This window comes from Cordyceps javanica, chromosome 4 (assembly GCF_051103115.1).
Source record: "Cordyceps javanica chromosome 4, complete sequence".
NCBI lineage: Eukaryota > Fungi > Ascomycota > Sordariomycetes > Hypocreales > Cordycipitaceae > Cordyceps > Cordyceps javanica.
Genome location: NC_139298.1, coordinates 1,452,780 through 1,473,827, shown reverse-complemented (window position 1 = coordinate 1,473,827; position 21,048 = coordinate 1,452,780). Strand labels below are relative to the sequence as shown.

At 52.7% G+C, this 21,048-nt stretch overlaps 8 protein-coding genes across 8 annotated transcripts; 3 read left to right on the top strand and 5 right to left on the bottom strand.

Annotated features, from left to right (window-relative positions):
* Positions 1–2,967: 2,967 nt before the first annotated feature.
* On the top strand, positions 2,968–3,999 carry V2A60_006325 (inhibitor of apoptosis-promoting Bax1-domain-containing protein; the record flags this gene model as incomplete). The annotated part of the gene is made up of 3 exons (XM_083257619.1): positions 2,968–3,153; positions 3,260–3,433; positions 3,508–3,999. 3 exons carry the CDS (start codon positions 2,968–2,970, stop codon positions 3,997–3,999), a joined length of 852 nt encoding a protein of 283 aa, XP_083113745.1.
* Positions 4,000–4,814: 815 nt separating this feature from the next.
* On the bottom strand, positions 4,815–6,454 carry V2A60_006324 (Septin-domain-containing protein; the record flags this gene model as incomplete). Its single annotated transcript, XM_083257618.1, has 7 exons — positions 4,815–5,064; positions 5,122–5,586; positions 5,638–5,775; positions 5,837–5,924; positions 5,978–6,094; positions 6,188–6,260; positions 6,443–6,454. The coding sequence occupies 7 exons, from the start codon at positions 6,452–6,454 to the stop codon at positions 4,815–4,817; spliced, it is 1,143 nt and encodes a 380-aa protein (XP_083113744.1).
* A 1,373-nt stretch (positions 6,455–7,827) lies between these two features.
* Positions 7,828–8,813, bottom strand: V2A60_006323 (FMN adenylyltransferase; the record flags this gene model as incomplete). Its single annotated transcript, XM_083257617.1, has 3 exons — positions 7,828–8,007; positions 8,075–8,504; positions 8,608–8,813. 3 exons carry the CDS (start codon positions 8,811–8,813, stop codon positions 7,828–7,830), a joined length of 816 nt encoding a protein of 271 aa, XP_083113743.1.
* Positions 8,814–9,405: 592 nt separating this feature from the next.
* V2A60_006322 (fungal specific transcription factor domain-containing protein) lies at positions 9,406–11,717 on the bottom strand (the record flags this gene model as incomplete). The annotated part of the gene is made up of 6 exons (XM_083257616.1): positions 9,406–10,597; positions 10,653–10,743; positions 11,052–11,204; positions 11,261–11,357; positions 11,414–11,653; positions 11,703–11,717. 6 exons carry the CDS (start codon positions 11,715–11,717, stop codon positions 9,406–9,408), a joined length of 1,788 nt encoding a protein of 595 aa, XP_083113742.1.
* A 1,373-nt stretch (positions 11,718–13,090) lies between these two features.
* Positions 13,091–14,402, top strand: V2A60_006321 (phosphatidylinositol-3,5-bisphosphate binding protein HSV2; the record flags this gene model as incomplete). The annotated part of the gene is made up of 3 exons (XM_083257615.1): positions 13,091–13,199; positions 13,351–13,448; positions 13,512–14,402. The coding sequence occupies 3 exons, from the start codon at positions 13,091–13,093 to the stop codon at positions 14,400–14,402; spliced, it is 1,098 nt and encodes a 365-aa protein (XP_083113741.1).
* A 39-nt stretch (positions 14,403–14,441) lies between these two features.
* Positions 14,442–15,521, bottom strand: V2A60_006320 (IST3 family RNA-binding protein; the record flags this gene model as incomplete). Its single annotated transcript, XM_083257614.1, has 3 exons — positions 14,442–14,845; positions 14,904–15,409; positions 15,466–15,521. 3 exons carry the CDS (start codon positions 15,519–15,521, stop codon positions 14,442–14,444), a joined length of 966 nt encoding a protein of 321 aa, XP_083113740.1.
* Positions 15,522–16,027: 506 nt separating this feature from the next.
* On the top strand, positions 16,028–18,023 carry V2A60_006319 (dynein light intermediate chain-domain-containing protein; the record flags this gene model as incomplete). Its single annotated transcript, XM_083257613.1, has 7 exons — positions 16,028–16,181; positions 16,241–16,390; positions 16,446–16,831; positions 16,885–16,978; positions 17,030–17,670; positions 17,734–17,888; positions 17,939–18,023. The coding sequence occupies 7 exons, from the start codon at positions 16,028–16,030 to the stop codon at positions 18,021–18,023; spliced, it is 1,665 nt and encodes a 554-aa protein (XP_083113739.1).
* Positions 18,024–18,365: 342 nt separating this feature from the next.
* On the bottom strand, positions 18,366–20,675 carry V2A60_006318 (thioredoxin domain-containing protein; the record flags this gene model as incomplete). The annotated part of the gene is made up of 3 exons (XM_083257612.1): positions 18,366–18,703; positions 18,761–20,371; positions 20,426–20,675. 3 exons carry the CDS (start codon positions 20,673–20,675, stop codon positions 18,366–18,368), a joined length of 2,199 nt encoding a protein of 732 aa, XP_083113738.1.
* Positions 20,676–21,048: the final 373 nt, after the last annotated feature.

Here is a 21,048-nt window from a genome sequence, read left to right as displayed (position 1 = left end):
GAAAACTGGTTTCTCTCGAAACCGGCAATGTGTTGAGCAGGGGTCGAGTTGAGGAAGATGGAGAAACGAGAGAAACAAACGGTAGGTGGAGGGTGGAGGGAGGGTGGAGGAGGTTGGCAGTGGAGGAGGAAGATTGTGATTGTATAGCAGGGAGAGGGGTCGCATGTACTGAAATCTATGGGTGATGAGTACCTATTTTAGGTAGGTAGGCAGCTACGTTATTTGGTACGTTGATAAGGTGATTGAATAAAGGATTGATATTGTTGGGCAAGTATTGTTGCAGCGTAGAGAGGGGAGAGAGTGACATACAGCTTGATAGCCATACAGAATACTTACAGAGACGATGCAATTCATGCACTGCGACTTGTTGGAGGGGAGAAGAGAGGGGGGGTGGAGGTGGGGTTGCAGCGATGCAAGTACCTGAATACTCAGTAAGTACCAGTAGTGCTTTGATTCAGGGCCTGGAGGACAAGACAAATAGACCTGCTTAGCTTTCCGCATACTCGAGAAAAAAAAAAGAAGAGAAGAAATGCAAGAAAAGGGTTCAAAAGCATTCGCCTGTTTCTCATCATGACGTCCCAACTTGCCGACTCTTTTCTACTGCTCCTTAGATGCTGCCTCACCACCTCGACGTCGAAACCCTTGCCAGCCAGGCGAGCTGCCAGCTAGCCACCAGCCGCTACTTACTGGTTAAAGTACTCTCTAAGCCACCGGCTGGCCGATCCCATACTGCCAGTCCCCATTTCTCCCTGCAGCCGCCGAAGTAGTGGATGTACTTGGGGCATGCAACAAACTCGATTTTGATGGATTTGCCAAACAAAACAACGACGAGAGAGAAGAAAAATAAGACACAAAAAGAGTGAATTGAACAGTTTGCTTGTATTCAAAATGACCCCTCTGCTTCCCCCAGCTCCAGCTCCATCAACTCTCCACTCTTCTCATCTCTTTCTTTTCTGTCCAAGGTCAGTATCCGTAAGTACTTAGGTAGTGAGGTAAGTACCCCCAGTAGATACCGACCTAGGTAAGTACCTACCTACACTTTTGTCTCCCTACTGTCGCTATGTACCTATTTCACTGAGTACACGTAAGTGCACTTCTCAGTAACTCATGATCCGCGCGCCGGATGTTATCAAGATGGAGCGGTGAGTTTCTCCATGCAATTCAAGACTCTGCTCGCCCCAGCACCAAACTACTCGGTACCAGTACATATCTGTCTCTCTGCGTTATCCACCTGCCCACAATGGCTAAGCCCAAGTAGAGGCGAGTCGACACTCGACACGTTTGTACGGAGTACTTACCCGCAACATACATACGAGCTCCAGCCTTTGGCCACATTGCCTTTGGCATTCCCTGACAACCTGGTAAACTCCCGGTCTTTATCGCACCATCGGTATATTCATCAGAAATAACCAAGCAAAATGAATGAATGCACCAGTATGTCCGTTCATTCATCATTGGCCATTGCATCAGCCACGCAAAAAACTCGCAGAGCCGAATGCAAATAACTGGCTGCCGTTCTCTCTATCCAACTAGTAAGTACTTGGTTGCCACCTCGGTCGGATACATGCCACACTCCGCAACCAAGTACCAGTAATGTGTTTTTCCAGCGGTGTTTGTCGAGACAACAAGCTGATAGGATAAAAAAGAAAGCAAAGATAACTAAAGGATGGACAGAAGAAGAGAACAAGCATATAGGCTCCCGCTCGACCCAAAATGTCCCCTTCAGTTGTCCATGATCAGCAAGCAGTCTTGTCGCAACGCATTTCAGATCCTAGTAGACGACGAAATGACGAAATTTCCTTCAAGATTCGTGAAATAAACGACACTACTACCATCAGCCCTGCAGATGCGTCACTTGAACAGCTCACCAACTCATGATACAAGAGCCAGTTCACTGCATCTGCTCGATTCAGAGCGGCGAGCATCGCTCGAAAACCGTCTCACCCGAGCTTCTTTCCCAGTCGTCCATCCACCAACTGGCCACAAATAATCCCCAACAAATGGTAGAGCCACCCTTTTCCTTTTCCTCCTCCTGCCCCTCCTTGCCTTATTTCTAGACATTTGCCCGTGCGGGACAGCTCATGTCTCAGCCATGCGCAAAAGATAGGCATTTTATGCGGGACACCATCCGATCACAGTTGGGCGTGTCCTGCCAGGTATATTGGTCCGTCACGTCGTCGTTCTTCTCTACCAAGAACTCTGTACGGGACGGAAGCATTTCGCAAACTCATTGATACTTTGAAAAATTCCTCCACCCTTCCTTTCTGCGCGCAGGGGATGCCAAATCGCCCTTCCTTCTATCCACTCTCCACTGTTCGAATTCGAGGAGTGAGGCTACACCTCGTCTTGCTCTTTCCAATCATTACGACTCGGGGTAGGTGACATTATTTTTGGCGGGGAACACGTTGGCCGGCCGTATTTCTCTTTGATGTGCTCTTGCAAAGTGAAGAGAGAGAAAAGTCCGTGTTTACTATCATGTCGCCATTCTCTTTCCCTAAAATACTCTCGGCTTGGAGCAAGCAACACCTTCGACCGTTATATACCTCAACATTTTGACTCTTTAACGTTCCCTTTTCACTTTTATTACTTGTAGATGTATCTGCTGCGTCCATTTCGGCAGCTACAGCCACACAGAAACTGGGGATGTCCAGGCAGCTACTTTTATTAGCTGTTTGAACGCAGTATCAGTACTCCGTAGGACCGTAGTCCAGTACTACTTACTAGTCATGCGCCACATCAGCGCCACGCAGCCTTTACCTTATTCAGCAGGGTGGCCCGCCCGCTGACCTCACAGAGCGCGCCGTTGTTCGTCACCGGCTTCGCCACGCAGAAACGGCTCACTCCATCCTCCCGAATCATCATCAACTGCAATAACTCTCCCATCACCAAAGAAGAAAAAAACGGTCCTTCTCCGAAACAGCGCGTGCGCGTACGGGACCCCTCCCCCCCTTTTTGCTCGCCCAGACCATGAGTTCCACGACCAAGTACCAGCCTGCGCCGCAGGACGAGCCCGACGACTACACCACCGCCCCGCCCGCCTACGGCTCCTCGTCCCAGGATGCCGCCGCCGCCGCCGGAGGCGCGGGCATCGCGGCGCAGGGCCTCTTTGCCCACGCGCGCAGCAGCGAAGATAACCTTCCCGATGACTTCAAGGTACGGCCGGCCTCCCATGTCCACTCCCCAGAGTTCCCGCAAACGCCCGCCCGTTGCGAGGAGTACAAGAAGGCACCTTGCTAACCCATCCGGCCACATTGTCTAGTTTGGCGGTTCCGTCGCCGAGGCCACCGTCGACATTCGCAACCAGTTCGTCCGCAAGGTGTACACCATCCTCACTGTCCAGCTTCTCATGACTGCCGGCGTGAGCTCCCTCACCTTCTTCAGCGCCTCGTACAAGTCCTGGATCCAGGCTCACCCCGGCGTTGTCTGGGTCTCCGTATGTCACTTCTCCCTTCTCCGTATCCTCTAAGCTCTCGGAGACAGTCGCTAACCGAAACCCCCGCTTAACAGCTCATCGGCTCCATGATCTTTCTCGGCCTCACGTACTGGAAGCGCAAGTCCTACCCGACCAACCTCCTCTTCCTCTCGCTCTTCACCCTTGCCGAGGCCTATACCATCTCCGTCATCGTCTCCTTTTACCGCACCGGCATCGTCCTCAACGCCGTTGTACTCACCGGTGGTATTTTCATTGCCCTCACCCTCTTCGCCTGCCAGACAAAGTACGACTTCACGTCCTGGATGCCCTACCTCTTTGGCGCCCTCTGGGGTCTCCTGCTCTTTGGCTTCATGTCCATGTTCTTCCCGTACGGCTCTACCGGCGAGCTGCTATATGGCGGTGCCGCTGCCCTCATCTTCAGCGCCTACGTTCTCGTTGACACCCAAATGGTACTTCGCAAGCACCACGTCGAGGAGGAGATTGCCGCCGCCATCAGCCTCTACCTCGACATCATCAACCTCTTCCTCGCCATCCTGCGCATCCTCAACTCCCAGTCCAGCGACTAAGCGCAGCTCATAAAGCAAAACGTTCCCACAAACGATTGGAGACGGGCTGGTAAAAGATGCCGTTTCGATGACGGAATGTAATGGTCTTGGCGCTTTTTTTTTCACTGCACTGCTTCGAGAGATTGTCTAGTTCTTCTTGCGTGCCACTGATCTCTGACTCGTCACACTTTTGCTTCTGTTGCCTGTAGCGATAATCCGTCCGAATCCAGCTACCTAGCCACACACACACTTTACACACCTCATCTAATAGCGTCCATACCTAGGTAAAGCAAATAACACAAGTATTTCCCCAACTGCAGTTCTCCCAGGCACAAGTATATCGGATATTTGCATTAAGTCCACTAAGAGAAAACTAAGAGAAATAATAATTAAACGGCCATTTAGGCAATGCGCCGACATGGACGGGTATACACGCATGAATATCTGGACAAGTCACATTCCGCGCGGCTCAAATGATTTGTTGCCCTTCACACATAGCCAGCCCGGCCAAGCCCCATGCCAACTGTCACTTTAAGGAGCCCGAGTCGCTCCCAGTCCATCTCACACTTCTCCATGTTGCTTTCTCGGCCACATCAACTACCAACGGCGCTCTGGTCGCAATATTTGGCCACTGGCCTCCAAAGTCGTTGCATTCATAGACAGCTTTTTGTAACATGTTTGGAGAAAAACTCAAATCAAAGCTCAGACGCGGCAGGTCAATACCGGTCTGTACATTCTGTTTTTCAATCAAAGAACAGAAAAACACCAACGCCCTAGGCTCAAGCATAAACAGACCGAGATCCCCACGTGATATAGACACTCCGTAGGTAGGTCCATTACTCTTCTTGGTTGCCGTTCTCGTTGACGCTGTTGAGGTTGGCCTGGGCGGAAGCCTCGCGCTGCATGCGAGCCTCGATCTCGCGAAGCTGCGACTCGCGGGCCAGGAGCTCCTGGCGCTTCTCGTTGATCTCGCGCTGGACTTTGAGCTCGATCTCGCGGAGCTTCTCCTCCTCGCGGCGGAGCTGCTCCTCCTTGAGACGGACAGACTGCGAGGCCAGATCCTCGGGGTTCATGGAGCTGTCGACGCTAATGACAGAGTTAGCATTATCATTCCTTCATCGTGCCTGAATGTGTAAAACGCACCCGGCGGCACCATCCACGCTCTTCGAGAGCTTCTCGGTACGGTAGTTCTCGTAAAGGAAGTCGTGGGTGATTTCCTTGAGGTCGGCAAGGTGGCTATGCAGCAAAGCAGAGCGGATAGCGAGGAAGTCGGAGTGGCGAGGGTTGTCAACTTCGACGACACCCCAAGGGTACTGACGAGCGCGAACCTTTCTGCCGCCAATCTCAACAACATCCTCAGAGCCGACAATAGCGAAAGGCATGAGGCCGCGGAGCTCAGCATTCTCCTCGACAGTGTCCTCGTCGTCCTCGTCAACGTCGTAGGGGAAGTTGTAAACCGGGATTCTGTAGTGCTCAATGTCCTCCATGACGAGCTTCTTGGATTCAGCAAGCTCCTGGGGAGTGAGGGAGTCGGCACGTCCGATGACAGGGATGACGTTGACACGGGGGGCAAGGCGCTTCATGAGTTCGATATCAAGTTCGCGCAGACTACTAGAGATTAGAGGCCATAATAGTAGGAATAGTCAGCACCAAACATACCCGTGACCAGTGGGGGTGATGAAGTAGAGCATGGCATGCACACGGTTGTCTCTGAATCGCGGGTTACGCTTGATTCGAGACTCCTCAGCCAGGATATCGTCATATTGTCTCTCGAGGTAACCGACAATCTCGGAGAAGCTAGGGAGCGTTAGCTGTTGAATGTTGAACATCGGAGCTTTACTGCTGAGTCGGTTCGTACCTAGCCTCGTTGTCGATCTGGTCACCGAATCCGGGTGTGTCGACAATGGTCAGGGAGATGCGGGTGCCTTCCTCATCGAGCTCGAGTTCTGGGACGCGTTAGAAATAGAACGGGGCGAGGGTGTATTAGATTGTATCGTACCGACGGTGACGGGTTTAATTTTCACGCTGTCCTCGACGTGGGCATCGTGGGCATCATCGGCATCCTTGTGATGAAGAACATCCTGGCCGCAGAGGGTGTTGACAAAAGTGGTGCGGCCTACGAGCAATGTTAGCTGTGAAGGGACGGGGCAGGCGACAAATCGACAGCCATCGTCCAATCCTGTAGATTCAGCGAATTATCGCTACGTACCGGTTCCGGAAGCACCGCAAACCATCAGGCAGAACTGGATACCCTTCTTGACATTCTTCTTTCGGCGGATCATCTGTAGGTAGGGTGGGGTTGTCAGCTATGTGATACGATGGCATCTGCCGACAGTTGGGAGAAATGGAGCGTTTGAGATGCAGGCAGGCAAGCTGACATTTGCGTCCCGGGCAGGTGACAATGTCATCTGCGCTCGAGCTTCGCGGGTTGGCGAAGTGGGCGTCGGCAAGAAAGGGAACGTACAGCAGCGGACATATTGACAAACGGTTCTTAGCCCCTGAGGCTTCTGGTAGTCGCAAATCGACGGTAACGGTAAAATACAAGCTGAGGGCTAGTCGGCAACAGGACAGATTGGCTTTCAGATAAGCCAAGCTGCGATAAAATCGAGAAGAAATGCTCGAGCTGTTGTTGTCACGGGGGAAAAGAGGAAGAGGAAAAAAACGGTTGGTGCAATGATGGATTGAGGAAGGGCTCAAGGGGTGGATGAAGAGCGGATGTGCGGTGCGTGCTGGCTGCTTAAAGGGGAGCAGGTACTTAGGTGGGCAGGAAGATGAGAGGCTAGGTGTCTAGGTATAGGTACTTACTTAGGCGGGAGTAATTTCACGCTTGGACCACACAATGTTGGGCGTCTGTTAGTACCGCCCCGCGGCGACAGTACTGAGCTCTAGCAGCTGCAGCCCCAGCCCAAGTAGTTGCCAGGTTGCTTGGTTAGTAGCCAGCAAGTGGCAGCCGCCGACCTACCTAGGGGCACTTCCGCTGGGAGATACATAGCGCCTGGTGTCTGCCGATGGAGTGCGGCTCAGGGGCCACCCGCTCATATCCCTCGCTGTAGTATGATTGACCGCCCCTACCACCGCCCCAGTCAAACATCCCCCTTCTGCCCTTGGAGCCCACCGTTTTCCCCGGGGAGTGGATTGGCGCTGCTCCGGAGCAAGCTACTGTGGCTGTCAAGGGCGGTACCTGATCGTCTGCAGCTGCTACTATGAGAGCTGCGAGTACCACTGGCCCGTGCGCCGACCCTGCTGGCAATTTATCGACACCATTCCCAAACAAGACTTCCTAGTTAGCTACCTAGGTATGCTTCGCTTCCTACATATCTCTGGGTGCGTCACTCTCTGTCCCTCCTTTTCACATCAAAATAAACGTTGCTTTGTTGCTGATTCTGGTTTCTCCAAAAGTGATTGCATGGGCTCAAAGCTGCGATCTACGACCCTGCGGATAGCCGATGCCTGACTCCTATGCGCACCACTAACACAATCCAAATTACTAGGATGAAATGAAGAGAATGGCGCTACTTCCATCGTCGAATGACGTTCCGCAGTTTTCGAAATGTCTTGCCCAAATCCTGTCCAACATACCGCGCCCGACTCACAATTTCATGAGATAGCTCGACTCCCAAAAGCAAATCTGGTACCTAGCTAGGACGCTCTGCCGTCCAATTCTATCGCTTCGCCTACTTATCCCAGTGCTTGCCAACGCTATAACGCTTGGCTGCCTCACTGAACAAATATCAACAAAGTATCTTGTCTCGATGTATTGGTTGTACAAACTGCGTGGTGCTCTATAGTCTATGTGTACCTCTAAGTCCAGCGTGGTTTCTTCAGCATCCCGTGCCTTGCTACCCCATACTACCAGCCTCGCCCCAGCCTCTCGTCCTCATCTCGCGTCAATTCGTACGCAGGTCGAAATTTGGTGCCTTCCGCATCCAGGGCGAGCTTCGGGTTCGGTTTCGTGTTGCTCGTCCCCCCGAGCGATGTGTATCCGAGGTTGTATAAGTTGCAGTATGGGATTTCCAATTGGCGCAGGAACTAGCGTTTCTTGTCAGTTCTTCTCCCTCTCTCGGCGGGCAGCTTTCTTCTCCTGTGGGCTCCTTACAATCCAGATATCCACATAATGCCAATCGATCATCGGGTTGATCCGTACAAATTGCGGCCAGCCCGCGTCCGTTGGGCTGAAGTGCTCGAGGTGCTCACTGTATGGGTCAGTCCGCCGGGTGCCCATGAAGATGGCCTTGAGCGCCGGCGTCTCGGCTAGGTACGCATCCAGTGCGGGCCGCATGGCCATCGTGTACTGCTTCAGGTCCAGGTGGTACTCTTGCGTCGAGAGCGAGACAAACTCTCCCATCTCAGGGAAAGGGTCGGGTGGCGCAATATACATGGCTTGAATTCGTGGTACGGTACTCCTGTCTGGCGTCGAGGCCTTGCTGCCGTTGGCGGCCGTCAGCGTCGGAAGGCACGCCAGCAGAAGCACCAGCAGGCAGAGGCAGTCCTTTCCGCCGTTATAAGATAGCGACAGCTCCTCAAATCTAAGCGCGCGACAGATGCCTGTCATTAGCCCGCAGTCCTTGGGTGACTATTCATCCCCCCGCCCTTCGGGACTGCGCGGGGTTGTTCAGCCAGTAGACCTACTTGTAACGCTTTAGGGCTTCCTCCATGACTTGCAGGGATATACGTGTCTGCTCCTGTGTTCTCTTAATCGTCTCGTCCGGCGCAGGCATGTCGAGAAAGGCGAGGACCTTGCGCCGCAGCTCGGCGCATACGGCCGGCAATGTCGATGCGCCGCCGTTCCCGGCCTTGGCGGCGTGCACTGCGCCGTTTGTCTGTAGGCTCGGCATATTTTGAGTCATTCCCTGAACTGCACTGCTGAGTCAAGTAGAAAAGAAAAGAAGTGAAATTTAGGGTCGCATCGGGGTGTCGAGAATAGCGAGAGAGAGAGTTTGCTCTGGTCAAAGTTTGTTGTTTTCTTCCGCGGGCAGCGCTGTCATCCTCAAGCCCAGAAATTGGGGTCTGGGGCCTCGATGCACGTTTCCCCCCGCAGAGCTTGTGAAGGCTGCCATTTCCGCCTCCGCCACGACTAGCGTGGCGACGGCACCACATTGATGCTGGCGGGCCTCGGCAATGTTCGAACTAGCAATGACTCGTTGTGTGCGGCAAGTAGGCAGATGAAGACTGTTGCAATTATCACGAGGGGAACTAGGGTATGAGGTATTCCGAATACGGGACAATCAGGACTAAAGTCATAGACGATTGATTAGCTTTGAGAATTGCGAGTTGGTTCGACCAGCCATGCGGCGGTGATCACCTCTGCTCGAGTTACATTCGATAACGAGAGGCTATGCACGACTAACATGTCTCAGACAATATCGGGTTCACTCGCATTAGCACCATGCCGAAAAAATATAATATCATTACTCATATTGACGCATTTTAGTTTCCAAAGTCGCTTTGTTTTCCTAGCGGATAAGTTCCAAGGCCAAGGGCATCCCAGTCCCACAATGCCGCGAAGTCGTCAAGATACATTGTTTGGTTCGTATCATCTGACGTCTGCTCCTCAAGCGTAAATGCAAAGTCACCGCCAATAGCAGCCGTTTCGTGTGCAGCTGTCATCTCGTCGTAGCTGTCTATCGGCCAAGGGGATAATGACCCGTCGATGGCGCCGAAACTCGGCGGATTAGGGTCGCCAACACCAACAGAAGACGTCCCTCGCAAGTCATTGGTAGATCCTTGCCAGCTATCCGACGTACTCCCTGGCGTTGAATGGTCTCTGCTGAGTTGTTCTGGTGATGTTTCGGAGCCCGTTTCTTCAGCCAAACCAGGACTTCGAGCTGCAGCAAGGCCGCCCGCTGAAGTCGTTGGTTTCGGCGACGCCGTTGAGGTATCGGTCTTTTGTCGCTTTTGCATTTTGCGCGCTCCATTAGGGCGCTGCAGCTTAGATGTCAGCTGAGACGCATTGCCGAAAGCAAACTTTGCAATCGAAGATGTATGCGCCAGTCGAGCAAACAAGGACACGGCATTATCGAGTTCCTCATATACTTCGTCTTCTTTGGTCATTGTGTTTTCCACATCCTTCATTATGCACGTGCATAGAAGAACAACCGTATCGAAGACCGAACTGATCATAAAATGGTAGCCTCCACCATGTCGGTCGACATGATCGGCCCAGAGAACTCCAACTCTTATATTCTTCGCACAATATCTGATTCCATCTGAGCAAATGCTTTGTTCTTCTTCTGACAGCGCGGAAGTATATCCTTTCAGCATGACAGGTCGGATGGCGGCAAGAAGCAGAAAATATGCCATTGTATACAGGTAAAATCTGTTGAAGATGATCCAAGGGTTTGCTGCGTCTTTAGACGTGTCTGGGTTGTCAAAAGCGTAGACCCGGGGGAAAGCTCTTGCCCAGGCCTCTACCGTGGCTTGGTACTGGCATATTCTGCTCGGTTCTAGATTGTCCTTGTCATTTGGGTACGTAACAGCCAGCTGTGAGATTAGCTGTGATTGTATCTTCATATGCAGCATCGGTGATGGTGAGAATGCCTCCATCGTGAGGGCTGGAAGCACGACTTCAACAGCGGACCAATTAACAATGGTGGGACGGGCCAGACCAGCAGATATTTGCCTATGATGCCATCAGTACGTTTTCGATATGCATGAGCTCTGAGTACATCACTCACCAATCCAGTATCTGGATGATGCACCATAACCTGCGCCTCATTTCTCGTTCAAAAGAAGGCAGCTGGTGGAAGGCTTGGTCTTTCTCCCGTACTGTGGTAAATTGAAATTAGTAAGTCACCTCCTACGACGACTTCAAAACACACCAAGTATTTGGCACTCCCGAGCAGCAGCACTGAGCGCATGCCATGCTTCTGGGTATTTGCCTTGTGAGATGTACCAATACGAAGAATGAAGCATGCTCTGACAACTGTGCAGATGGCTGTACCCAGGTGGCACCACACTACCCAGTTCTCGTGCGAGGTTATGGTACTTTTCTGACAAGATTTCCGTATTCTCACCCATATCTCGTTCAATTACGGCTTTGAGAGATACGTCCGCATGCTGAATGGAACACGCACAAACAGTAAAGAGGAGGGCGGTAAATTGGAGAGCCACGGGCCTGTTTTCTTGCACCCTAGTCCACCAGTTCTGATATTCGTCAAAGAAGGCAGCCGGGTACAAAATATAGAACTGGTTGTTGACGTTGTTGAAGAATATTCGAAGCAGCGAGTCTATGATAATCAGTGAGGCATGCGGCGAGGGGCACAGGCCGAGGGACAACACTTACCAACCCAGTGCCGCTTCGGAAAGTCCTTGAATGCGCGTCCCAGCACGGCACATGAAGCTAAGTCCGTCCAGTACTGGTTGTCTTCCGGAGCATCTTTCTGTCTTGGCATTTAGTCTCTATAACCGTGTTAGGAGGGGTCTTGAGCACGCATGCCTTGTCTTCGAGGCCGAGGCTGGCGAGCAGGTCTGCTGTGTTGTAGCCCAAAGTCCCAGGCTGGAAGTCGGTATCAGGAGGGTGAACAACGTTGTCCTCTTCATCCGGGCTGGCCTGTCGCTTGCGGGCATCTGACACAGCTGGTGGCTCGGCTGCCGCATTCGCGGCGGGCAACGCAAATCGGCACTTGTCCGCGACTTTACGCTTCAAACAGTGATTGCACGGCCATTCCCTGTTGCACTGTACAAACCGTCATTAGCGTCAATGTACTTGCGTTGACAAATTTTACCATGGCGTGGGACATGGCAGTCGTGTGCTGGCGTTGGTCTGCCCACGGCCTTCGAATCTACCCGGTCGTTATCCTACCTTTTGCTTCCTGCGTTGACACTCGCTACAGGATAAGCGGCTACGGGCAGCCCTCGAGGAATTGCTCTCCATTATTGCGATACAAGTATTGCCATGGCGTGCTGGTGGCAAGCGGGGGGGGACTAGGCGGAGTGTTAGCCTCGCTCGTCAGCAAGTCATCGAAACAGCGCGATAAATAAAGTTGCGACATTACTGGGGCAGTCCGAGCCTGAGAACCGTGACTACATACATACCTAGATACTGAGAGTCAGGGCGTGGTCAGCCAGCGTACGACAAACATGCAATGTTAGAGTTGGATCTCCTTCGTGATCCCTGGCACTGGCAACGGAACAAGGCCGGCTTGGGGCTTTGTCTCAAGGTCGCAGATGCAGTAGCACGTACGTACCTATATATCAATCAAGGATTAGTGCGAGACTAACGATGGCCATGCCGGCATGCTGCGGCCAGTACTGTATTGGTATCCGTGGCAATACCGAGGTGAAGTGGGGTGAGGTATCCGGGGAAGCAGCCTTGTATCAAGTTGACAGACGTCGGCCGAGAGGTATAAATGTGCTGGTTCGAGGGATGCCATGAGGTACGTGAGGCGTGATGATGGGGCCGTTGTTCGATGTAGAGGGTGATGGATGTAGGGCAACATCGACGCCGCTAGCCCAGAATGGCCTTGTTACCTGCCCTGACGAGAATCGTCGACCTGGTTGGTGGGAGCCATCAATGGGGGTGTCACCGGGTCAAGGACGGATCGGCTCAGCCGCAGGCTTCCATCAGGGGCCTACAGCGGGGCATCCAGCTGGCCAGGGTGTCCCAGCGCCTGTCAGCTGCCTTACCCTGAAATTGTGTCGTTGCAGGGAGCAGACCTCGCTATAGCCTAGGTAGGCATACTTCGCCCGTGGGTAATAAGCTTGCAGGCAGGTGTTGTTTTAGCGCCTGCTCCTGACCCGCCAGCGCCAGCGCCACCCCGCACAAATACCACTGCAGCCAGCCAGCATCCAGGCGGCATCAGCAACCACCACCACCACCAACATCTCACACCAACGCCGCACTCTCTGTCCACTTCACGCGGTTCTATCCGAGCTGACCACTCTTCACATTTTTACTCTCCCTCTTTCAAGCACCTTCTTTCTTCTACAGAGACCTGCGAGGTCGCTGCATCTCGTCGCTCAGCGCTGGCTGGCCGCACCGCTGCTCGTTTCAGACGGACTCAGCGCAGCCATCATGGCCAGCTACTGCTGAGAGTGCCTACCTACCTACCATATGCTGCATCCCTCCTTCACCTTTACTTGCCGTGTATAGCGGCAGTCTCAGCTCATCACAATGAACGTTCGACCACCCATAGAGTCATCAAGCCCAACGGCCGTGCTGTCTGTCTCGTTCAACAACGATGCCAGCTGCTTCGCCGTCGGCCTCGAATCAGGCATCTGCAGTATGTATTGCGGCGACGCTTCGCTCGCTACCCACTTACATTCCCACGCTTACACGTACAGTCTTCCACACAAAATCATGTCTCTTAAAGGCATCAAGAGGTATCGTGCGCCTTCCTCCATGCCGTTGGGCTTCAAGCTGACGACTTGTAGATTTCAATGCTGGTATTGGCCTGGTACGAATGATGGGCATGACAAATTACCTGGCACTTGTCGGAGGCGGGCGCTCTCCAAAATTTGCCATGAACAAGGTTCGTTATATTCGCATCCAAATTACAATACTGTTAGTGCTTAGTGCTGACAGCCTTGGCCAGGCAATAATATGGGATGATATGAAGGGAAAGGCGGCGCTAGAAATTGCCGCCCTCAGCTCCGTCCGGGGTGTCCAGCTTGGCCGCGAGCGCATAGCCGTGGTGCTTCAGAGCAGCGTTCGCGTCTACTCTTTTTCCAAGCCTCCCAACCTACTGCATGTGTACGAAACGGCAGACAACCTCGCCGGGCTGTGCTGCATGTCGGACAAAAAGCTTGCCTTCCCGGGCCGCACCGCTGGCCAGATCCAGCTCGTCGAGCTCGCCACCGGCAATGTCAGCATCATTCCAGCTCACTCTTCCGCTCTCAAGGCTATCCAGCTCAGTCCGGACGGTGAGCTTCTCGCTAGTGCCAGTGAGACAGGCACCTTGATTCGCGTCTACTCTACCAGCAACTGTGCAAAGGTTGCCGAGCTGCGTCGGGGCATAGACCCTGCCACTATTTATTCCTTAGCCTTCTCTCCACCCGGAGACTACCTAGCTTGCACCTCTGATAAGTCTACACTCCATATCTTCGACATCCCTCACCCGCGACGTACAGCGCCACATCGCAGTCAACAGCTCAGTAGCGGCAACGAGTCAGATCCTGGCAAATGGGGCATTCTAGGTAAGATTCCTCTTATGCCGCGCGTCTTCTCTGACGTCTACTCCTTTGCTTCTGCACCTTTCGAGGCAGGCGATGAGGGAATGATTGGCGGAATTCCGTTTTCCGAGGCCTCGACATTAGGGACAACGAGACTTTGCAAAGGTGTCATTGGCTGGACAAGCAATGACAGTCTCGTTGTGATCGGGGCAGGACAAGATGCTCGATGGGAAAAGTTTGCCATCACCGAAGGAGAAGACGGCAAACGATACTGCACAAGGGAAGGTTGGAAACGATACCTTGGAAATACATAATCAAGTAAATATGTGAAGTGAGTCTTGAACGCCTGGCCACTAGGGGCAATTTTCAGCGACTGGTGCGATTTGATTGCTATATTGGATATTCGTATTGCGTTCCTTAATCTTGATTGCGTCTCGGAGAGCGGCTGCGTCTTCTGCGCTTATAGTCCCTATCTGTTTCATCGTCTCCGCCTGCGTGTCTCCTGTGCCGGCGTTCGTCGTCTCCTTCTCGGTAGCGCCGCCCGCGGCTCCTGTCATGATCCCGCCCTTTTTCACCTTCGTCCTTACGCCGCGATCTAGACTCGTTCGGTTCGCTGTCGTGCCTACTGCTTCGATGGTGCTCCTCGGCTCCGTCGCGGTGTCTGTCACTGCGATGGTCGCTCCGATGGTGATGTCGCCGCTCAGAATCATGATTGTCACGTCGAGACCTTCTCTTCTCACCGTCGCTATGCCTAGTACTGTGGGACCTGTGGGATCGGTGCTTTTGTCTTGATTCCTTCTTTTCAGCTCTCTCGCGGGCTCCGTCCACCTCCTTTCTCTTCTCTTCGATGAGGAACGCCTTCATTGGGTCATCGTCGTCATGGTCATGTATTAATTTGGCTAGATCGCGCTCTTCCTGCAACATGGGCCGTTGTGGCGTATCGTCTTCGCTGCTTTCGTCTTCGGACAGCGGCTTGCCCTCTTTGCGCTGGAGGTCCTCCCAGCCAACCCTGAACTCGTCTTGGTCTTCGTCGTCGCGCATCGAGTACCTAGCATGGTCCACACGTACAAGGCGTCCTCCGACTTCTGCACCGCCGAGATTGTCCACCGCAAGATCAGTGCTCTTTTGGTTCTCGTACTTGAGCCAGCCGAATCCCTTGGACTTGCCCGTTTCCTTGTCGCGCACGAGCTTCAGAAATACGGGCTCGCCAAATTGCGAAAATATTGTAATGATATCGCCTTCGGAGAGCTCGTACGGCAGGCCACCAAAGTAAACGTACGCTGTATCCCGGTAGTCGGTATGCCACGAGGCTTCGGGGGAGCTGAGAGACCTGCTTAGTTGCCAGAATGTACAATACCTTATCATGTTTCAACTTACATCCCATTTTCAATCTCCTTCTTGTTCAGCGCCTGGATTGCTCGTATTTGGTTCATCTTAGCGTAATTCAACTCTTGAGCTTTGTGTTTTAAGATCCAAGTTTGTCGCAAGCCGGGCAGCGGTCCACTTTTTAAATCAAGCTCGCTCCACGACGCAGGTGCAAGCTCTTTGGCGCGCGTCACACCCTGGCACTGGCGCGGGTCAATTTCCGGACCGGCGGCCAACCAAGGCTCCCTACAATCCAAAATCGACAATCGCAATCCTCAGTACGAGCGGTTCGAAGTCACAGTCTCGCAGCCTGGATCCTGGCCTGGATTTATCGAACCGTGCGGGCGCATTACAAAACTGATAGCTGCTGCTTCCCCTGCAAAGAAAACGCGAGGCCACCATGCACGGCTCGTCGTCATAGAGGGCCCCTGATTAGTACCTTTACAACTCTACGACGTGCACACCATTCGCCAATCTAGTCGTGTGCGGCTCTTCAACTGAGGTACATATCTTCTCGACATTCAAATCTTCTTTTTCGAGACGGACACTTTAGACATTATCGCTCTGCGGTAGCATGGCGACAAAAACGGAGCGGGCGTCCACCTACACCGCTGGGTCAGGCGACGCTGATGCTCGCAATGGTGAACCAAAGAGGAACCTGTGGACGTCGATGTTGGAATCGGTCGCTAGCGGCAAGCGGCTTCCAGAGAAGAATCTACTGATACTGGGTAGGCTGTCTTCCCAAGCGGCGCTTACTTTACCATTCGGGAAGCTAACACAGGTGCAGGCGGCGGCACGGACGCACAAAGAGGATTCCTCGAAGCACTCTCGGCTGACCAAGATGGTCGCAACTCTGGGCGGCAAAAGATGCCACCGGTTGCCAACAACTTCGCGCTAGGTTATACATATTATGACGTGCTGGACGCAGATCAAGACGGTCAGGAGGCCTGCTTCATCTCTATGGTTGGGACAGTATGACTAATATTGATTAGATATTCTCGCTCGTGTGTCGCTGTACCTGCTTTCGCAGCCCTCAGGCGAGTTCGCTTCGCTAGTATCGCCACTTCTCACTCCAGAAACGATACCGAATACTGCCCTGGTCATACTACTGGACTGGGCGCAACCCCATCTCTGGCTCAGGCAGATATGGAGCTGGATCCAGGTCTTAGAAGAGGTGATGGGCCACACATCTCCGGAGGCACGCAGCGAGATGGAAGATACGATGTCATCTTGGAGAGAGCGCGGCCGTGGCGGCAGCTCCACAAACCTGGACGGCACGCCATCAGCAACCGCAGTTGACAGCGACGGCTCTCTGCCTTTGGGACCAGGCGAATGGACCGAGCCCCTGGGACTACCTCTTTGTGTAGTCTGCCAAAATGTTGGTCATTTCCGCTTTTGTCAATTCTAGACGCATTGCTCAAACGTTCACAGGCCCAGAAAATCGACTTTCTTGAAAGAAATCAAGGCTGGAAAGAGCCCGACTTTGATACAGTTCTCCAATTTTTAAGAACTGTGCTGCTGCGCCGTACGTACAATATTTTCTTCAGTCGCAAGATGAAATCTAACACTCTTGCAGATGGCGGCTCACTTATTTACACAAGCCAGAATATTCCTTCTCAACTACCCTCTCTCATCCATTCTACGCTTGGCATCACGTCATTACTCAAGCGTCAACCGTTAAAGCATAACGTCATCGACAGAGACAAGATTGTTGTGCCACCGAACTGGGATTCCTGGGGCAAGATTCGTGTGTTGGGTGGTAGTTTTGATACTGAGGTAGCCTCAAAAGGCTGGGCTGAGGATATCAAACTGCCGCTAGGCTCGACTTTGCAAAGTCTTGAAGCTCTGGAGCAGGCCCGAGCGGAAGCCTCCGAGACAGGCAAGTACGTGCAGGAGGACAGTGCCATCGCTCGTTACGAGGACTGGTGTCGCGATCCTAACAGCGGCGGCATGGCCGTCGTCGAAAGCGCCATGGGTGGTGGCGCCGCGGTCGGCGTGGACAGCGAAGACACGCAAGAGTTCCTCGAGAGGCAGCTCAAGATTCTCGAAGCCTTTAAAGCCAAAGCGCCGGATAAGACACCCGACAACAACATTTCTACCATCTCAAGACGGGCCGACTTTAACGACGAGAAGACCATCAGCGAGCACATCGGCCCCGTGCAGTTCAACATGGGTGGAATTCAGGTTGACGCCGACGATATGCTGCAACGGCTCAAGGTGAGCAGTTTGATGCAGATCTGCGACCGCGAGAACTTGACAACTGACGTGAATATCCCTTAGGACCGTAATGCAAACAATGCCTCCGACGACGAAGAGGCCGCAGAGGAGGAGACGGCACCCGCGCCCAACATCACCAAGGAATACGACAATGAACAACTGCACGACTTTTTCAGTGGGCTGATGAACCGAACCGGTGGCGCCGCCGAGTCACCTCGGTGAGGGAGAAATACGCGAGAAATTTTGCCGCGCCAACCGCCCTAACCAGGAGAAAGATTATCAAGACGAGAATCTTCATGAAAGAACAAGTCAAAAAGACCATCGAGGCCAGAAATGCCGTAACAGTCTGGTAGAAAAGGACAAGGATCGAGGTTGAGCCAACGTTGCACCTCTGTAAATTAGATACCCTTGATGTGAATATAGTACGTGAATTTTGTCAAGTCTTTTCGATCTCGCATCACCATACATGACTTTGTTTGAACAATAATTTCCTGCTTTGTTCTACCCGGAAAACGAATGATTGGAAACTCCCCTCGCCCCATTCATTAGCGACTACGCCTTGCTCCCCCTCAGAAAAAACGTTGAGTCTACCAAAGGTATATATGAAAACCAGCAAAGAGTAAAATGGAAAGACACTTCAAGTATCACAAGAGCCAGTCTTACTCATATCCCTGTTCTTACAACAACACAGCGCTCTACGCCTTTACTCTCGTCGCCTTATACTTGACATCCTCACCACGGACCTTGGATGCACCGAGACGAGCCGTGACAACACCGCCAAGAAGACCAGGGAAGAGCCAGGGGTGCTGGAGCATCTCAGGCTCAAAGGCATTGATGCTGGTGCGGGCCATGCCTGTAAATATGTCGTCATCGAGGAGAGTTCCCAGCCTGTACAGGTTGGAAACAGAGACGGCGTTTGTGGATGGGAGCGAGGTGTCCATGCCGTCCTTCAGTCGTAGAATAGCAAAGGTCGACTGGGCAGTGGTGGTGAAGAAACCGCCTGCGGGGTCGTAAAAGTACGATACTTGTGCCTCTGTCTCTCAAATCAGTATGCATTCTTCCAGTTTCCCAAAAGTCTATCAAATCTTACGTTGCAGATGATCAGCAAACTCGATCAATGTCTCGTCTCCGGTAGCGTCAAATAGGTCCAGCAGGCCTTGAATGGCATACGCGTAGTCATCAGCAAATCCCTCGATGTGCCTCTCCCCCGTCCAGATCCGATAAAGCACCTTGGCCTGAGAATCCCAAAGATGACCTTGGATAGAAGAGGCGATGCTGCTTGCCACAGAACTGCATCTAGCACTGATATCGGGATTTACCGTCTTCAGCGCTTCTGCCGTCTTAGCGAGAGCAGACAGCGCCAAGCCGTTCCATCCAGTGACAGCCTTATCATCAACTTCAGGGCGCACTCGCTCGCTTTCTCTTCTTGCCTTGAGCTCCTTCTGGGCTGTGCGAATAGACTGCTCTACCTTGTCCAAGGGCATGTTCAACTGTTTGCTCAGCTCTGCAGAGGTCTTAACAACCCGCAGGATGTTCTGGTTCATGAAATCATCATTTGGATCATGCTGCTCATCGACATTGCCATCTTCTTGGATTCCCCAGTGAGCAGCAACGACTTGGCTGGCGCCTTTTTCGGCAGCTTCGATGACGCTCTCGAATTCCCGCTTGGTCCAGAGATAGAAAGCGCCTTCTTTCATATCTCTGTCGCCTTTACGGACGTAGGAGTCAGCAGCTTCGCTGGATGCAAGTAAGCCATCTGATCGCAGAATGGGATTGGATGTCAGGTAGGTCGCTAGTTCCAGGACAATGTCGTAGAATTCGCTGACTGTTCGTCCGCCAGCACTGTGCCAGGCCGTAAGGTAGAGGGGCAGAAGCTGTGCATTGTCCACCACCAATTTCTCGAAATTTGGTATCGTCCAATCAGGGGTAACAGAACAGCGCGCAAAGCCGGTACCTCCGACATGATCGTGCAGCGCTCCATCTCGAATCTTTCGTAGAGTATCAACCGCCATATCTTTGGCGTGAGTACATTCTGCCTCACCCACAATGTCCTGGACAGCACCCGGGGAATTGCTTAGTCCGAGCAAAAATTGCAATTTCGGCGGGGTTAAGAACTTGGGAGCTAGACCAAAGCCCCCATATACGGGATCAAAAGTGCCAGCAATATGTGTATACGCTTCCTCTAGTTGGTCCAAATCAAGTTCGCTTGATACTGCAGCAGATTTATCGAGGTCTCGCGCAGACTCGCTCGGGACGGGTGCTGCCCAGCCTGACGGCGCAAGTGTCTGTGCTTGCGCAATCGGTCTTGTCCCCAGGATGCCTTCGGCCGCAAACTCTCTCAGTTGGGCCAAAACTTCCGTCGCTTCTTTTCGGCATCTCGCTTCTTGCTCTTTCCAAATGTCCCGAACTTTCTTGACAATAGTCAAGAAGTCCAAAGCATCCTCGGCATTTTCATCAGGTGCGCGGCGCGCAGCATTAGGCCCCGGCCAGTAGGTGCCACCGAAAACAGGTTCAAGCTCTGGTGTGACAAAAAGATTGAGTGGCCAGCCCCCAACTCTGCTAACAGCCTGTACGTAGTTCATGTAGATTGTGTCCAAGTCGGGACGAGACTCTCTATCTATAAGAACCGGGATAAAAGCATCGTTGAGTACGGCAGCGCATTCGGCGTTGGCGAATGACTCGATCGACATGAGCCGACAGTCTGATGTCAACAATTAGTATATAAAGTAGCATTTTACAGGAGCTGTATACATACAGTGGCAAGCTTTGTATCCAATGTGCAGGAACAACAGTTTGCCCTCACTCTTTGCGCGTTCCACCGTCTCGTCGTTCAATGGTTGCCACGCGACGGGGCTACCTTCGAAACTACGAATGAAAGGGTTTGAGCTTTCCGCGGCGCGATTCTTCAACGGAGCGGCGGAGATGGTAGTGTTAGCTGTCGCGGCTTCTCCTATGTGTAGCGACTTCATGGCTGCAGCGGATGCTGTCAGCTCCGAGAGGACCATGTTGTCAGTTGCTAGATCTGGTCGAATCGTGTGGAGGGGTCAATATCGTCATATGATGTCACGTTATCTGCGTGCAAGGACTTTCGATAGATAGATATTGCGAACACAGACAGAAGTCTGAGTATATGAGCGAATTTTGTACGACGTCAGCCCGTAGTTGCTGCCACCTTGACTTTGCACGGTACAAGTGCTGGCGCAAGACGACGCTGGAAGAGTTGGGTTTGGAATAATTGGAGCCTCCCCGCCGCCGCTTCCAGCCGCGGGCGGCATCGCGGGGCAGTCAATTCCTCGGGTCTGCCTCTGTTTAAATCTCCGCTGGTTAGGTAAGCAAACACTGGCTTCTGTTTCCGGCTATTACCCTGTACTAGGAACA